The sequence below is a fragment of the Chionomys nivalis genome, chromosome 10 (genome assembly GCF_950005125.1).
Source record: "Chionomys nivalis chromosome 10, mChiNiv1.1, whole genome shotgun sequence".
Taxonomy (NCBI): Eukaryota; Metazoa; Chordata; class Mammalia; order Rodentia; family Cricetidae; genus Chionomys; species Chionomys nivalis.
Window position 1 is genome coordinate 64,721,667 of NC_080095.1, and position 18,949 is coordinate 64,740,615.

Sequence of the window (18,949 nt, forward strand, 5' to 3'; positions counted from 1 at the left end):
ATGTCTTTGGGAGAGGTGGTTATTATTATTATTGATACTGGAGGGTCCCGCGCACTCTGTATCCTTGGCAGATTGTTCTGGACCGAATACAAAAACTAGCTAAGAATGGACCGGAGCTGGCAGGGAATATTTCCCATGATTCTTGCTGTATTTTCTTGTCTGTGAAGAGTTCATGCTTGAATTCCTGACCTGTTTCCTTTGGGAATATATTATAAGCTGTAAGCTACAATAAATCCTTTCCTCTGTTAAGTTGCTTTGGGTCCGAGGGTTTTCTCACACTGACAGAAAGGAAGCTGGAGCGGGTGGTGGCTTCACCTCTTTGCGCATGTCCTCAAGGAAATTGGTAGTTCACATGCAGTTCTCTTCTTAGCAGTCCATACTGTGTTCCGTGATTGCTCCATTTCTACACCCTGCACAGCAGTACTTTCCTCTTTTAATAGCTGTCCATCAAGCCTGTCATTATTTTAATTTCACATTCTCAGGAAAATAACTTCCTGACCTGACCATTCCATACACCTCTTTGGTTTAGCTCCTCTTTGGAGAAATATGTGTTCTGGTCTTTTTTCCCATTTTTTTACTGTCTGTTTATTTTTCTGCCTATTGAGTTGTAAATGTTCTTATAAATTTGGATATTAACCCTTTATAAGATATGTGGTTTGCAGATTGTTTGGTTTTATCCAGTTGGTAGGGTTGCCTTTCTTTCCTTTTGACTTTGATCATTTTGGTTTTGTAGTACATGTATTTGATGTGGCAAATCAAAAACAAAACAAAACAATTGCTAAAACCAGTGTCAAGTATCTGTCCCCATATGTCATTTCATGACTTAGATTTAGGTCTTTTGTCTACTTTGAGTTTATTTTTGTGAATGGTGGAAAATACAAGTCTCATTTTATTAGTTTGTATGTAGAAATCTAGGTTTTCCATTCTATTTATTGAAGAGATTATCCGTCCTTGCATGTATTATTGGTATCCATATTGAGACTTTTATACTTGTTTACACATTCTCTATTCTGTTACTTTTCTTGACAGTACCATCCTGTGTAATGTGAATTCTAATTGATCTTAATAAAAACCCAGAGTCAGAATGGAGTTCTACATAGCAGGAAAGAAAAAAAAAAACCACGACATTTTGATTTTTGCAGGAAAATAGATGGAGCTAGAAAACATTATTTTGAGTGAGATAACCCAGACAATTATCCCATGTACTCACTCATAGGTGGTTTTTAAACATAAAGCAAAGAAAGCTATCCTACAAACCACAATCCCAGAGAACTTAGACAACAATGAGGACACTAAGAGAGATTTACGTAGATCTAATCTCATGGGAAGTAGAAAAAGACAATATCTCCTGAATAAATTGGGAACATGGGGACCTTGGGCAATGGTTGAAGGGGGAGGGGGGAGGCAGGGAGGGGAGCAAAGTAAAATATAGAGCTCAATAAAATTCAATCAAAATTGCGGTGCAGGCTAAGACACAGAAGAAGCGGTTTTTCTGGCAATGCCATTCACCAGAAGTCCTGCATGTTTGGCTATCCAGAAACCCTCTGAACACTGTCCTCTGAGTTCATATGTGGAGACTCCATGTCATTGGACTAAGAATATGACTAACGTACCAGATGGAGTGGGGGAACTCAGTAAAGCCTGTGTGATTCTTGTTTTGTGTGAAGCATTCCTTTCCCATGGGTTTGGAGTGATAGCTCTTCTGAAATGGGGATCTTAGGATCTACTTGCAGACAAATCATGTCAAAATATTGATTTGTGGCTTCCAAGACAAAAGGTTAGAGAAAGTTTTATTTTTTCTTTCTGAGGCCTGTTTCTGATGTCTAAAGTACTCTAACATAAAAATACATGCTTATTGTCTGACACTAATAATTCAGGAAATAACAAGGGCCAGAATTAAAAATGAACCAGAATTCATGGATAAAATACTATAATCAGGATTGTAGAAATATTTTGTTTGTGTTTTAACAAATAAAGTTTGCCTGAAGATCAGAGTACAGAGCTGAGCCTCTAGAGGCCAGGCAGTGGTAGTACATACCTTTAATGCCAGGACTCAGGAGACAGAGGCAGATGGATCCCTGTTAGTTCAAGGCCACCCTGGGCTATACAAAATTCATCCAATCTATAAGAGAAATAGAGTTCATATAAAGGTGATCCCAGTACTTGGGATCTCACATCTTTAATCCTAGCACTAGGGAGGTGGAGACAGGAGTGATATGGCTAGGCAGAGAGAGGAATATAAGGTGGGAGGACACAGGAGCTTAGATGCAGTCTAAAACAGTCAGTCAGAGGTTGCAGTCAGAGGAAGCAGTCTGAGAACAGGATCACCCCTTTGTTGTGAGCACTGGTAAAGGTAAAAGGTCTCTCTAGTGGCTGACCGCTTTCTCCGATCTTTCAGCTTTTACCTCCTAATATCTGACTCTGGCATTTTACTGAGGAGGGAAGATTCACCCCTCCTCAAATGCAGGTGTCATCATTTTCTAGGCTGCAGTCTCAGGCTGAAAACGCAGAAAGTCAGTTAAGTGATAGTACTTCCTTATTTATTTATTTGTTTGTTTGTTTGTTTGTTTGTTTATTTAAGATTTCTGCCTCCTCCCCGCCACCGCCTCCCATTTCCCTCCCCCTCCCCAGTACTTCTTTTTCTGTGCTTTTGGTCTGCGCTCGATTCAGACCACTCAGCAGATAAGCCTATTCCTCAGTTCATTTCCTCTCACACTCTTGTCTTTGCCCCATTCCTTTTTGCCTCTATAATTTGCCAGTTCTAGAAGTATAATAAGTAGAGGCATATGATATTTGTCCTTTTGTACAGTCTTATTTAGCTGAATGTTCTTAAGGTTTGATGTATGTTGTAGCACCTCAGAATTTCATTGTTTTATATGTCCAGATATCTAATTGTATGTATTACTGCATTTTGTTTATCTATGTTTAGACATTTGGGTTATGTCCACCTTTTGACTATTGCGAATCATACTGCAATGAACATATCATACTACTTAGATGCTGGTCTTTTGTTCTTTTGGCTATATGTCTAGGAATAACATTGTTGGGTTATGTTTGCACTCTATGTTGAACTTTTTGAGGATGTTCAATATCAGCTGTACCCCTTTACATCTATGTCAGACATGCACAATGGTCCCAGCCTTTCCACATCATCACCAATACTTGTAAATTTGAATCTTTTTAGAAAAAACTATAGACATCCTAATAAGTGCAAAGTAGTTAATTTGTTTGTTTGTTTTGTGGCAGAATTTATCTATCTGTCCCCGGCTTTTCTTGAGCTCACTGTGCAACACACATATGGCCTCAAACCTCATGGTCTTCCTTCTTCTTTCTTCTTTTCTTTTAAATGATTATTTTAAAAAAAATAACTGTTTTCTTATTTTGCATTCCAATTCCACTTTTCACTCCCTCCCCGCCTCCTGCTCCCTTCACTTTCCCCCGTCACACGCCATGTCCAATCCTCAGAGAATCCGCATAGTGTTACTTCACATTGATGTAACAGCTGACGACAGTGAGCACCTTCTCTTACTGTACTGAACAGTTGTTTATCTTCTCTGGAGAAATGTCTATCCAAGTCCTGTACTCATTTGTTCATATTTTTTATGTCATTTTAGGAGTTCTTTATATATTGTAGATATTAATCTTATGATTGGTCCCTATTTATGGACTTTAATTTTTCTTTGTTACCTTTGTTTTTAATGTCAATCCAAGAAACCATTGCCAAATCCACTACCATGGAGATGATTCTCTGTTTTTCTCAGAAAGCTTTATAGTTTTACCTCCTAGCATCTAGGTTCTCTATTCATACTAAGATACAGATACTCTGTATCTGTAAATGCCTGTCTTTTTCATCACTATTTACAGAGAAACTGCTGCATTCTAGTTCATTAGTCTACATATCTGTCCTTATACCAATTCCATACTCTTGATGGCTATCACATTCTAATTTGGACTCAAGAAATATGAATCTTCCAGCTTTTTTCTCAGTATTGTTTTGGCTTTAAACAGCTCTTAAAATTCTATATAAAGGCTTTAGAATGGGTTTTCTATTTCTATTCCAGAATCTACTGGAATTCTTTCTTTTCTAATTACCAAGTAGAAAATAAGGAGTTACAACATTTTTATACATACATATAGTGTTACTTTGGTTCCTCTGTTAAATTGTTGGGATTTTGATAGAGATATGTTGAACCTGTAGATAACATCAGGTAGAATTAATGTTGTGCCTTTGAGGGTTTTTGTTGCATTTCAGAATTTATTTTGTGTACTTGTAATGACACAAACATGGAGGTCATTGAGAACCCGCTGTCTGCTTCCATCATGTGGCTCACAGTGGTGCACCTTGACTCATCAGCCTGACAACAGGAGATTTTTCTTGCTGAGCTACCTTTCTGGCCTGTTGATTATGTATGTATGTTTGTTTGTTTGTTGGGTGTGCGTGTGTGTACATGAACACATGCTTGCCCGTATGCCACAGTGCATGTGAAGGTTGGAGAACAACTTGAGGAGGTTGGGTTTTTTCTTCCCCCACATGGATTCTCAAGGTTGAACTCAGGCTGTCAGGTGCCTTACCTGCTGAACCCTCTTGTCAGCACCTTCTGATTTTTTTTAATATGATGGTAATAATTTTTAAACTTTTATAATATAGACATGTGCATTACTGTTAAAATAAGTATTGTTGAAGAAATACCCAGCCTAAATTAGCTTTTTAAAGCGGTTTTAAAGGGGTTGTCTATCTTAAAGTCCAACAGAAGATATAAATATAATCTCATAATTTAGTATTGCTACTCTAAACCTTTTCATAGACATCAAAAACAAAAATGTACTCTTTTTTCCATATACTGATTTTCCCTTTTCTTTATTCTTTATGATGCTTCCTGTTAATATGCTCTTGAAGCATCCTATTAATATTTTTTCTCAATAGCAGCCTTATATTTTAGTTTTATTATAATATCACTTTTTTTTTAACAGGTTAAATGTTTAAACTTAATCATAGAAGCCAGTTGTCTTACACCAGTTCTTCTTAATAAAAAATCACTTTCTGTATTGGTATTTTTTCTCCCGAATTTAATAAATTCCACATTAGTGGTAATAAGTTGAGGCCTAGAACATGTCCTATTACAAATGAACAATTGGATTTCATTAGGTTGTCCCCCCTGTCCTTGTACATATATCTTCAGGTGTGTTAATCCATTCAGTAGACACATTAATGAGCACCGGTTGCAGTGTAATATTGGAGGAAGTAAAGCTTGTTGACCTCAACATGGAGTTTAATACCTCTAATTAAATTAGATAGTCGACAGTCAGTATAAAGAAATAGCCATGCCTCTGGCAAGCTAGAATTATTTATGACTCTGATTCTATGTTTTAAACTTGGATGAAGAAAAGTCATTTATATCCATTTTATAAAAACTAAATTTAGTCCTGACTTTTTATTTTAAATAGTACGTGGTACTTTTATAAATTATTTTTAAACATTTTATTTTCTCAAAATACAAAGTTAATGTCCCTGGATCTATTTAAGTATAGCGTTTGTGTGTGTGTAAAGTGAAGCAAGGTCTTTCAAAGCCCAAGATAATAGCAGCAGAATTTTTGTAATGTAAACTATACTTTTTGAACAAATTAGCCATTCACTCTAGTAAAATCTCTCTTAGGAATATTATGCCACTGTATCAAAAATCCTGATATGACCCCACTCCAAGCCATCCGTTCTATAAATTATTTCTACCTGAGAAAGAGTGATGGAAAATGGTTAAAAATAATTTCCACTTAGCTGACTGTATTCACCCCTAAAAATCAAAAGTGCGGCAAGCATTGGTGTAAAGTGCTGAGCGGAGCCGCTCTTAGCTCCTCTGTCTCCTTGTCACAGCCACTTGCTGATACTCTGCTGCCAAGGTAGCTGAATCATCCTTTTAGAAGTCTGTTGAAGATCAAGTTGAGATAATTATAAAATACTTAGTTGGACTCTCTAGGCTCTCTTACATTTTCTGAACCCCCAAAAGAGGAAAAAGAAGTACTCTGTTTAAGTCCATTTCCTTTGAAACATCACACTATAGTGTGATGGACAGCTCGTCATGTCTCGAGACTGGACCACAGTAGTTTCTCAATAAGTGGGTCTTAAAGACTCTACTTGGTCCAGCTTGTATTTCAGATCTATTTTTATTTTAATTTTAAAATAAGATTAGCATGTGAGAGACTTCCCAAAAGACTACAAGCTAAATATTATCTCTAAAATTAACTGGAAAACAACTATGGAATAATATCAAAAAGGTTTTATTATTTCAGTAAAAATTGGGTTAATAATATAATTGATGGGCATTTTGAAGTCGTCCTAGAGCTTCCTGTCACTGTGGTAAACTCCATGACTAGAAGCGACGTGAAGGAGGAGAGGCTTGTGTAAACCAGCCACAGCCCTCCATGAGGGAAGCCAGGCCAGGAACTGAAGCGGAAGCAGGGCCCGTGTAGGAACTCTCCTTAGTGGCTTCCTTAGCTACCTTTTTCTATACAAGACCAAACTGCCCAGGTGTGACAGACAGTATCCATAGTGGGCTGGGCCCTCCCACATCAGTTATGACTCAAGAAAGTGTCCCCCCAGACATGTCTGCAGGTCAGTCTGAGGGAGGCATCTTCTCTGTTGATGTTCCCTCTTCCCAGATTGCCCAAGCTTTGTCAGGTTGACAAAACAAACACAGAAAGTCTGCTCATAGTTTCAGATCAAAAATATAACAGTTAATGTTACAATCTTATTCAGTATCATATTCCCCCATAACCCCAGCTTTCTTAAGTGTACTCCTGATGAAAAAGACAGAGGATAGAAGTAATATCAGTAGTTCCATGCCAGCCTTTCTCACTACTGCGAACAGCATGACCTGGACAGGAAAGCAGTAGCTCCTCTCGCACACTGAGTAAGACTTAAGCGCAGTGTCCTCCACACGTGTGACCACCTTCTGCTTAGCTCTCCGCTCACCTCTCCAGTCGTCTTTCTCTCCTGCTCATTTCACTTTTCTCATTGCCCTCCCTGCCTGCAGCTGTAGATCCTGAAGGGTTTCCCCAGGCTGCTTCGTTCTCGCTGTCCTGTCCTCACACTTGCATGACAGTTTCTCAGATGGCTCCTTCTAGCTAAAGACCTCCCTCTGCTCAGGAATGCTGTCCCTTTGCTCTGCATTGCCTTTTTAAATCTGTGTGGTGTGTGTATGCACATGTGTGTGCATACTAGCAGTGCATGCCACACACGCACATAGTCATCAGACAACAACCTCAGATTGTCAGTCCTCACCTTCTACTTTGATTGAGTCAAGCTCTCTCATTCTGTCGCTGTGTACACCTGACTAGCTAGCTGGCAAGCTCCTGACTTTCCTGGGTTCTGAGAATCTGGACGCATGTCCTCATGCTTACATATCAAGCACTGCCCTCTAAGTCATCTCCTTACCTTAGCATTTTTCTTTATAGCACTTGTCACCATACAAAGTTATCATATTTGCTTATTTTATTTTTATTATTTAAAATATACATATATCATCTATATATTGGTTTTTCAAAACAGGGTTTCTCTGAGTAGCCCTGCGTATCCTGGAACTCACTCTGTAGACCAGGCTGGCCTCAAATTGCCTCTGCCTCCCAAATGCTGGGATTAAAGGGTATTCTACCACTACCTGGCTACAATATATTTTAATCCTATTTTCACTCTTCCTAGATCCTCCACACCTCACCCAACTTCATGTTCTTTCTCTCTCAAAAACAGAAAACAAAAAAGAAGCAAATTAAAAACTGATTTTTTAAAAATCCAAAAAAAGGATAAAACACAGACAAAAACAATCAACCATGGAGTTCGTTCTGCTTAGGCAATTACTACTCCTGGGCATGGGGTCTGTCTTGAAAGTATGGTTAATATACAGTATCACTCACTCCATTGGCAAAAACTGGTTTTCCCTTTCCCAGAAGGTATCAATTCCACTGTTTGCTTAGTCTTTATATATCTATTTGATTCCCCACGTGTACACACTATAATACCAGGATCTACAAGAAAGATAAAGACTTTCTTAAGTATTGTGTTTCTAGAACCTAGAACTAAGCTTGTTGGTGTAATGAACAAAATGTTACTGAATCTATCCAGGTGGTGGTGGCACACGCCTTTAATCCCACCACTTGGGAGGCTTTTTTTTTTTAGGCTTCTCCAAAATATATTTTCTATTAAGTCATTCAAATTAATATACATAAATATGATAAAACATACATCCAACTGACAACAATGTCAAATGATAATATCACATACTTCTATTTTAAGTAATTCTGTAGTTTCAGAAGGCATGATATTCATTGGTTTTTACACCAGATAACAATATAATTCCTTGTAAGTCAATTTAAAGAAATAAAAAGGCTGAAAAGAACATTAAATCTATCATTTGCATGAGAAATGCAAATTATTAGGGAAGGCTTTTAAGAATTTATTTTTCTTCTTGGAGAGATGGCTCGATGAGTAAGAGCACTTGCTGCTCTTACAAAGGACCAGAGTACAGTTCCAAGCACCCAGGTCATGTGACCCACTACTATCCCAGCTCCAGTGCCCCTGGCTTCTGCGGTCACTGGCACCCATGCACATACCCATATGTGAATTAACACACATAATTTAAGATGATAAAAAATTAATCTTTGAAAAGAGAAACTTTAGTTTGTTTTTTGGAGACAGGGTTTCTCTATTTAGCCCTAACTGTCCTGGAACTCTCTTTGTAAATTCAAGATGGCCTTGAATTTAGAGATCCATCTGCCTCTGCCTCAAGTGCTGGGATCCAGGACTTGTACCACCATATCCTGTTAAACTTTTCTTAATTGATTATAATGAATGACCCACATAGCTAATGAGTGCTTGAAAATATGTAAATATAAAATAATATATGATACTCAGGATGCTGAGGCAGGAAGATTGCCATAGTTCACTTTGAGGCCAGCCTGGGCTACATAGTACAACCCTATCTAGCTCTATGGGTGAGTGAAACGATGAGATTGGAGCAGTAGGAGTCCCGTTTGGATTTCCTCACAGGGGCTGTTTCTGCTTGCATGTGTACTTTAACTCGTAGTTTAAATATTGTATGTATACTTTAGCTTTTAGTGCAAGTGCCATTATAGACTGGTGTCCTTTGCTATTTATATTCAGGAAAAAAACCTGTTTGGAACATTGTAACTTATTTGGTGTTTGTTTGCTTATTTTACTGTTGTTTTCATGGAACCCAAGGCTTTGTTTGAGCTCAGAGATTACATTTGTCAGTCCTCAGAGCATTTGCAAAAGCTAGCATGGTGCATACAGACAGCTTTCAGCCTCACCTACTAATAAAGGAAAGAAGGTAGGTTGAAAGGAAGTAAGGAAGGATAGAAGAGAGAGGACCTTTTTAAGAATTCATGAACTAGTTTGGGTATGTGGATGAATTATCTAATGTAGAGCACCTGTAGAGGAAATAGGAAGGAAGGAACAAAAACTAATGCTGTTTTTAAGTGGAGAGCTTGCTAGAGGTGTAGTGATGCAGCCAATAGGATCGGAGAAGACTCAGGTTTTGATTGAGAGAGTGTAATTAGTTGGTTCCTGCTTTTAACAGAAATGGGGGAGTTGGCCAGGCAGTGGTGCCCACATCTTTAATCCCAGCACTTGGAAGGTAGAAGCAGGTGGATCTCTCTGAGTTCGAGGCCAACTGTTTCTGTCATTACTTTTTTTCAGAAGTCACTTTCTTGTACTTCATGCTTACTCAATTAATATTATTTCCTTCTCAGGTCTCTGAGGCAGTTGAAGATTAGATAGTTATAGTCTCCCTTATTTACAATATTCAGAAAAACCCACTAAAGAAATGTAAAGTATATAAAGTTGAGAGATATCAAAAGATAGCTTGGGATGGTAATGCAAGTTGTGGTAGAAAGTAAATTGGGTACCAAAATTTGGACTCCCCAGGATAGGATAGATGTGAAGTATTTTCTCTGAATTTGTCAAATGCAAATGGACTGAACATTGTTGATGTACTTATTGCCTGTACATATTGTATATAGTTATTGTACTTGTTGTATATAGTTTTCTTGTATTATTTATAGCCTTTTTATTATAGACAAAGATGGAAATATAGTGATATAATATTTGTATTTTAATAAATACATATATTTCTTGTAAATAAATAAATATATTATTTGTATTTTAATAAATCCAGGACAGGCAGGATTGTTACACAGAGAAATCCTGTTTCAGAGAGAGAGAGAGAGAGAGGATAGTCTAACTTATGAGGCAGAAATAGTTACCTTCCATGATTTCTAGTCTCCAACCCCATTTCATGGCACTAAGGAAGTTAAAACATTAGCTCCAGATTCTTTGTTGATAAAAACATGAACGTATTGTATTGCCATAAGTGGATGTTTTAGTTCTTTTATACTACTGTAAAAAATGCCAGAGATTGGACAACATGCAAGTTTCTCCTCACAGTGGTAGGAGCCGGCAAGATCGGGAGACTGGCAGATCAGTGTCTGTTGAGGAGCCACTAACCTGTTCACCGATGACTGGGCTGCCCGCAATAACCACATATGTTGAAAGTGGCAGCAAGCTCTCTAGAGTCTTTTTTTTTTTTTTTTTAAACACTAACCCCTTTAAAAATGATGTAATCACCTCTCCAAGTCCCTATCTGGTGGGACCCAAATTCCTAATACCATCCCAGTGGAGGCTAGCATGTAAGCTTTAGGAGCATGCAGACATCTGTAACAGTGGCAAACATCTGATTTTACAAAGGGGTGTAAAACAGGCCGTGCCCCTGAAAATACCAACACTCATCAACTCCAACAGCAAACTAGGATTATTAAGCAGATGGCTTGTGAGTATAGATAATGAGGGGGTGATCACTGGGAGCCATGGTAAGTTCAGCACAACTAAACACATAAAACTGAATTTGTTTTAATAGGATTACTAGATCAGGACCAACCGTAGACTGTGTGAAGTAATTGTTGTGTGTAAGTTGAAGCAGTATGGTCATAATAGTTTGGTGTGCATGGTGATGACTAGTTGTACAATCATATTCAGAACACAGATTCTTTAACAGGATGAAGTATTGCAAAGTGTTTCAAGTTTGGCTTCTAGAACCAAATTGCCTGGGTTTGAATATTGTTTTTCTCACAGCTTTTTTTTTTTTTTTTTATCTTAGCCAAATGTCTTCATCCTTTAAACTTCAAATGTTTATCTGGAAAAATAGTAGTAATACTGATTGTACTTGTTTTTTAATTGTCGTGATAATGAAATGAATTATCATAGAACATGTAGAATAGTGTACCTTTAATAAATAATATGTAATAAATACCCTCAATAAATGAAAGACGTCTTTTTAAGCAGAGTGAAAACCTGCAATGACTCTGTTATGTAAGCCATTTGATATTTATGTTCAGAACTTGAATGAAGTCAAAGAATGTTAACTTAATGTTAACCCTGATCTAGAAAAGAATGAACCAGCAAATTGAATAGCAGAATCAGGCTTACAATAGACCCTAGAAAGCTTCAAGATAACCTAGACTTGGCAAAGTAAAATGGTAACAATAAATATGGAATCCTTTCTTTAAATGGAGCAATTGATTTTACCTGCTTAAAAAACTTTGAGGATGCTTCAGTAGATGGAGGAACTTGCTGCCAAGCCTGACAACCTAAGTTCAGTCCCCTAGAAATGTACATAGTGGAAGGGGAGAACAAGCACCAAAAAGCTGACTTCCACACTTACACTGTAGAACGTGTACAAACACATATGCTCGGTCGCGCTCTCTCTCTCTCTCTCTCTCTCTCTCTCTCTCTCTCTCTCTCTCTCTCTCTCTCTCTCTCTCTCTTTCTCTCTCACACACACACACAATGTTTTTTAAAATCTGAAAATTGTAAGAATTTTTTTAGATTTTTGAGACAGTGTAGCCCTCACTGTCCTGGAACTTGCGATTTAGATCAAGCTGGCCTTGAACTCAGAAATCCACCTGTCTCTGCCTGCCAGAGTGCTGGGACTAGAGAGGAGTCACTACGCCTGGCAAGATTTTTAAAAAAGAACTTTGGCTAGCTGTTTGGTGCCTTAATGTTTCGGAAAATAGTTTAGTGACAGAGGAAGAAATAGTCCTATTAGAGTTTACTGTATCAGAGCATATATTTGATATTCATTCCAGACATTGCAGTCTCATAGAATCATCAGAAAACTAAGATGGTAATCCAGCAAAAAGACACTTTTAACCTGATAAAAGGTGAAGATATTAAAATAACCTTCAAATACCTGAAAAGATATAAAAAGATAGAATATATGTTGGATTCATATGATAAGACCCATTTGCTTCATGTAAAGAGTGTTATGATTTTTCACTCCTTAAAGGCAGAGCAGACTGGGCTAATTGTGAACAACTACACTCCAACTTCAAAAGTTTTAGGGCTGGAGAGATGGCTCATCGGTTAAGAGCACTGACTGCTCTTCCAGAGGTCCTGATTTCAATTCCCAGCAACCACATGGTGGCTCACAATCACCTATAATGAGATCTGGTGCCCTCTTCTCGCCTACAGGCAGGATACTTGAATGAATGAATGAATGAATGAATGAATGAATGAATGAATGAATACATAAATAAATAAATAAATCTTTTAAAAAGTTTTAGAGCAGAGGTCAGATATCTACTCTTTGGGATATCACAGTTGAGGTATTGGGTGTGAAATTACTCCTTTAGGATATCTTCCAATATTAACATCCTATAATGGATAAAAGACTTCAATGTTGACTTTCATTGTATTTTCTTCATGGATTAATACTGGTCATTTGTAACGTACAGTACAGTTTAGGTTCCAGAGTGATGTTAGTACCACTTGAAAGTGAATTTAGATGGATACTTTGGTTGCCAGTCATCAGAAAGCTCTGTCTCATATACACAGCAGTCTGCTGCTCTTCTAAAAAGTGATTTGCACATGGGTTCAAAATCAGATAGTCTGAATATGGTGGTCCATGCCTTTAGCACAAATACTCAGGAGACAGAGGCAGGATTTCTGTGTTTGAGGCCAGCCTCATGTATATATTGAGTTCCAGGACAGCTGGGGCTGCCCAGAGAAACCCTGTCTCAAAAAACAAGAGAGAGAATATCATATAGATGGGCACTCCTTTGAGAAATTTATAGTACAGAAAAACAAGAGAGAGAATATCATATAGATGGGCACTCCTTTGAGAAATTTATAGTACAGAAAACTTACTGAGTATACCCAGGACATAGTCTTTTAAGTCCGTAAGAGGTAGGGAATAAATAAATATAAATATAAAATTGTATAAAAAGTTCTGTACCAGTATAGACATGTGTTTGCTAACTTATTTTTATTGCTGGCATTATGACTTGTGCCACCTTTTGGTCACTAAAAAGCCGTCCTTGAGTAGTCTCTCAGAAACCCCCCAGTGCACAGCGACGATTAACACCTCAGTTTAGCCATTAGACTGCATGTTTTAAAGTTAACAATATCATTAGGACAGCCTCAAACAACTATATTTTTAGCATTGGAATCTAAATAATAAAGTATTTTTCATGAAAGTTCTTCCTTTAAATATCAAACACATGTAGAGTGATTTGTTGGTGCACGTTTCTATGCAAAAAAAAAAAAAATTACAACATCTTGACCAAAAAAAAAGTGTGCTTTTTTTTAAGCTTCTATAGCAGACCTTTAAATACTATGTGGAAGATGTTTGAAGACAGCCTTGGTTAAAAGATAATAGTACAGTGCCTTGTTCTCTTATTTCTTTAGATAAGTGGCACTAGAAATTATAGATAATTTTGGCAAGAGTTCAAGGGTTAATGTAACAGATAAATAAAAGGAATTTTCTGTAAATTGAGACCTGCATTATTTCAGTTGTCTTGTCTTTCCTAACCTAACTCATTTAATTTTAAAAAGTAAATACTTAAATTCTTCCTGACAGTGTGCTCAGCTTTTACTATCATTTATTACTTCAATTATACTTGATATCACTTAGAACAATCTGCCATTTGAAAATCTCAGGATAGCCTGGAGCTTAGTATTAGATCTGGCTGCTATTGTAACATGTACAGCATATGACATTAATGTATCAGAATTAGATTGGATCATCCCTCCTGGTTACATTTATTTCACATTTCTTTTGTATTCAGTTAACATAAACCTATTAGGGAAGCTGACACATGGGGATGGCTGTATAGGAAGGATATTTTTAAAGTATTTTGATTAAAAAATGAAATTATGGGGCCATAGCTTTTCTAGGCTCTGTAATCTTTTCTTTTTGCTTTTTCTCTTTTTCTTTTTTTCTTTTTTTTTCTTTTTAGAAATGGCATAGTCTAAGTCTGCATTTATGTCATGCCTGTTTGTATACAAAGGTGTAAGGAGTCAATTCCTGGGCTAAGGAGGAACTGAAAAGATCCTTTCAGAAATTGAACTTTAGTCCTCTTTTTGTTTGTCAGACATTAAATTCTTCTATACCTGTCGTATGGTTTTTAATCCAACAATTGCATATATAAAAATAGAAATCACCGTACATTTTCTCAGACTGGCTTTATTCTTCTTTCGTCTTCTAAACTTTCCCAACCACAGTGTGGCTAGATACCTGACAGTAATGGAAAAGCCAGGGGAAAGCATCTACCAAACATGGACTCACATGTTCCAGATATACCAGATGACAGAATTTTATAATAAAATTGATGTTTATACCATAATCTCTATAAGGAAAAGTCAGTAATATACACTGTGTTCATTTTTTAACAACTTACTAGAAACACAACTTTTAATACTTTTCTTTCTTACAGTTTTAATTATTATAACAAACCCTCTCAAGATTGCCAGGAGCACCTTTGTTAGCAGCACAAATATCTAAGTAACATTCTTCAGACCTAATCAATATCCAGGCTCTGTTTGGAGGGTGTCTAAGTTACATTGGGGGGAGATGCTGAAATTAATCTGTTAGACCATCTTTCTCGTGCTAAGGATTATAAAATGCACAGTCACCTATTGTTTTGCTTCTCTTCTGACTGTCTTCTTCAGACCACCTTGCTACTCATTAGCACTTCAGAAATGCATAGAAGAAGGGGAGAAGAATCTTAAGTCAGTCGCTCTTTAAAACAGTCTCTGAGAGGCTTGAGCATGGAATTGCATTGGCACAGTTGCTAATTGAAACGGGCTGTGTCTCTTCTCTGCGGTCTTTCTGTCTTGTTGACTGGGAATTGAGAGTGCCTGGTCTTCTTCTTGATGGCTTTGAGTGTTTGTATTTTGAGTGCCATGAAAATGATCAACTATTTCTCTTCAGTATGCTCTGTTGTCACTAGCTGTATAACTATGCTCACACAGCTTTTATAAATACTATAAACTGTTTCCTTGTTTTTTCCAGTTGAGACACCTAGGAAATGATGAAGTACACATTGTTTGGTCAGAACATACTAGAGACTACAGAAGAGGAATTATTCCTACAGAATTTGGCGATGTCCTCATTGTTATATATCCAATGAAAAACCATATGTTCAGTATCCAGATCATGAAAAAACCAGAGGTGAGAGAACTCCTCCGCTTCTGCCTTAGTAATAGATTTTTCAATTGTAAAATAGGGGGAAATGCCACAGACTCTGTAGCTGTGTCGATTGTCTTAAGTCTAGTTAGAAAGACCAACCCGGCTAGGGAGACGACTGGGTCTTAGCTCACCCTTTAGTGACATAGAAAACAGTTACAGTTCCCAAAAGGCACAGTAAGAGCAGCCATCTGTTAGTGAGGTTTAGTCTTAGTCCAGCAGAGCGGAGGCAAGATAATCAGTCACCACAGGTTCAAGGCTAGTCTGTGCTACTTAATGAGCTTCTATCCAAAAGTAATTTTAAGATAATAAATGAAATGCCTGCAAATATTTTTAGATGTTAAAGAGACATTACCTATCCTTCAGTTGCGTGTCTAATGTACATATTAGGTGTACCACAGTATTTCAACAACTATTTCAGAAGTATTTCTTTCTAAGATAATAAAAGTTTGGCATTATTTTCATGTGTTCTTTTTTTTTTAAGATGAATGCTTTTAATAGAAAATTGTTTTGACAGTTGATTCAGAATCTTCAGAATTTCTTGAATTGGGCCAAGTTTCCATCTGTAAATTTTTCTGAATGACAAGTATTTTTTTTTAAGGTTTATATAAACCAGAAGTCAGCTCATGACAAGCCACAACCTAATTTTGAGTAGACTACAAACTGAGAATGTTTTTTACAAACATGTAAATTTTACAAAAGTGAGATATCATATGGCCACAAAGTTTAAAACACTATGTCATCCACAGAGAATTGTCTTACCTTGAGCTACCATTTTTGTCAGCCATATTTAATAGTTTTTTGTGCCTTACACCCAGCTAGGTTAGCACTTTACCACTGACCTATATACATCACAGTTCTAAATTGTCAACTAATAAAAGTGACCTTAGTTATCAAAGCGCAGATTTTGTTTTTTAACTGACCAAGCCAAGTGTGTCTTAGGTTCTATACTTACTTTTTGTCACTCTGACAAAATCTTGGAAAACATGTTACAAGAGGAAAGAAGTATATATTTTGTCTCATAGTTTCAGTCCATGGTCTTTTGGCTTCTTGCTTCTGTGCCTTTGGGTCAAAGCTCTTCCCAGAGCTACCCTTCTAAACATGTTCCTGGGAACTAAGTATTCAGCATGAGTTTGGGGAAGACATTTAATGTCCAAACCATAAGAATAAAAAAAAAAACTGGTATTACAAAAATGATCATCTAACTGCCTACCTTTAGGAATGTATGTCTTTTCATATGTTTACTTAGTAGAGGAATTGATTTGTGTGTGTGTGTGTGTGTGTGTATGTGTGTGTGTGTGTGTGTGCATAGCTGAAATTACAGAACTTTAGAAACTGGCAGAGGATATAAATTACATTATTACACAAAGTACGTAGTTCTTTTGAATGGACACCCTGTTGACCTTGGGCATTTTGTTTGTTGTCCTAGTATGGGTGATTCATCATGTAAAGAACTGATTTTGAATGTTTTTAATTGAAAGAACAACCAAAGAGGAAGCGAAAACATTTGTGTGCGAAAGATCTTGTTTGTTTTACTCCAGTCTTTCTACAGCTAAAGTTGTGTTCTGATTTCTCCATCAGGTTCCCTTCTTTGGTCCACTTTTTGATGGTGCTATTGTGAATGGAAAAGTTCTGCCCATCATGGTTCGATCCACAGCAATAAATGCTAGCCGTGCTCTGAAATCACTGATTCCATTGTATCAGAACTTGTATCCTTTCTTAACTGTGTGGCTAGGACACTAGTGTACATCTGCTTTACAAAAGGTAAAGGTATCTTATGTGTTAAGACTTAAGCGTTTCATCTGCTTTACAAAAGGTAAAGGTATCTTATGTGTTAAGACTTAAGCGTTTCATCTGCTTTACAAAAGGTAAAGGTGTCTTATGTGTTAAGACTTAAGCGTTTCTGTTTCTTGAAGTGGCAGAGTTCCTCCCTAGTGGCTGAGTAGTTGTTATATTTGAATGGCTTGTTTTCTTACATACTTTTAATAAATATTAATCTTTGACCTAGCTAGTTAGAATGGAATCATGTATCATGCTCTGGGCTGCTCTGGAGGTGCAGAAATAATCAAAACAATCATTGAAAAGAATTCAGTCTACATGGAAAAACATATTTCTTCATTACTGTGTTTTAAAAGAGGAGTGTGCAGGATGTATACTAACGGGGGGCCTACCACTCAACTGGAAGTTTGTGTCCAGAAACACTTAGAAAAATGATTGAGCCAATCTTAAATGATGAATAATCAGATGGAAGAGAACCTTCTAAACCGGGTGCAGCATACTGAGGAGACATGAAGGTGTGAGAAGATGGGGAATGCTTAGGAACATGACTTACGGAGCCAGTCTGTCTGATCAGGTGCTGCCAATCTGGAGCTGGATAGCTTCCCTGAGCCCTGGCATACTTGCCTAGGAAGTGAACTCAGTGCCAATAACTACCTCGTGATCTTGGTCAGGCTACAGAACCAGGTTTTGTTTTGTATTGTTTTGTTTTTCTTCTTTTCAGTGTCTAGAATTAAACCCAGGCCTTGAGCATACTAGGCAGTCACTCTACCACTGAGTCATAATCCCAGTCCAAGTTACGGTACCTTTGAATCTCACTTTCTTTATCTATAAAAGGATTCCAATATTATGTCAGCATTATTATGAGTGCTCAATCAGATTTTATGTAGTTATTAATTATACTATTTATAAGTATTACAGTCAATATAAAACATCTCCACCCAAAATTAAGGAGTTGCTTAATTGAGCTTTTATATTAGGCTGATTAGTTGCTTAAAGTGAATTCTCAGTTTTACTTTATGACATTTTCAGTATTTTATCATATTGAGATAATGGTTGCCACATTCAAAAATATTCTAGAATGAAAAGAAATGATTTCTACTCAAATGATAGGCATGAAAACTTTTTTTAAAACATCAAATCCGAACAGTTCCTATCAACAGAATCACTTGTAGAATACTTAGAATGGGGTGCTGGAGAGATGGCTTAGTAGTTAAGATCGTGTACTGCTTTTGCAAAGGACCTTATTTGGTTCCCAGCACACACATCATATAGCTCACAACCATCTGTAATTTGAGCTCCAGAAGGTTCTGATGCTTCTGGCCTCTTCAGGAACCTGTACTCATTCACACACACAATTAAAAATATTTTTTAAAAAAGAACACTTAGAGTGGAAACATTACATAGTATACCAAACAATTTTTTTCTAAGGCGTAGAAAATTATTTATTCACACAATTTAACAGTAGTTGGCCTTCCATATTCATGCGTTCCTCATTTGAAAAATTCATCTAATTTTATGTGAAAAATATTTAGGAAAAAAATGACTTTTTTCTTATCATTATCCCCTTAACAGCATAGTGTAACAACTACTGATATGGTACTTATATATTTATTACTATAGGTAATACAGAAATTTTATTA

General features: G+C 36.9%; 1 protein-coding gene across 5 annotated transcripts in view; it reads left to right on the plus strand.

Annotated features, from left to right (window-relative positions):
• Ralgapa1 (Ral GTPase activating protein catalytic subunit alpha 1) overlaps positions 1-18,949 on the plus strand; it is a 220,028-nt gene that overhangs the window by 171,601 nt on the left and 29,478 nt on the right. For all 5 annotated transcript variants that reach the window (XM_057782719.1, XM_057782722.1, XM_057782720.1 and 2 more), the window contains 2 exons: positions 15,357-15,515; positions 17,112-17,239. In XM_057782719.1, the coding sequence (XP_057638702.1) occupies positions 15,357-15,515; positions 17,112-17,239 (287 nt within the window). The remainder of the gene's footprint in view (positions 1-15,356; positions 15,516-17,111; positions 17,240-18,949) is intronic.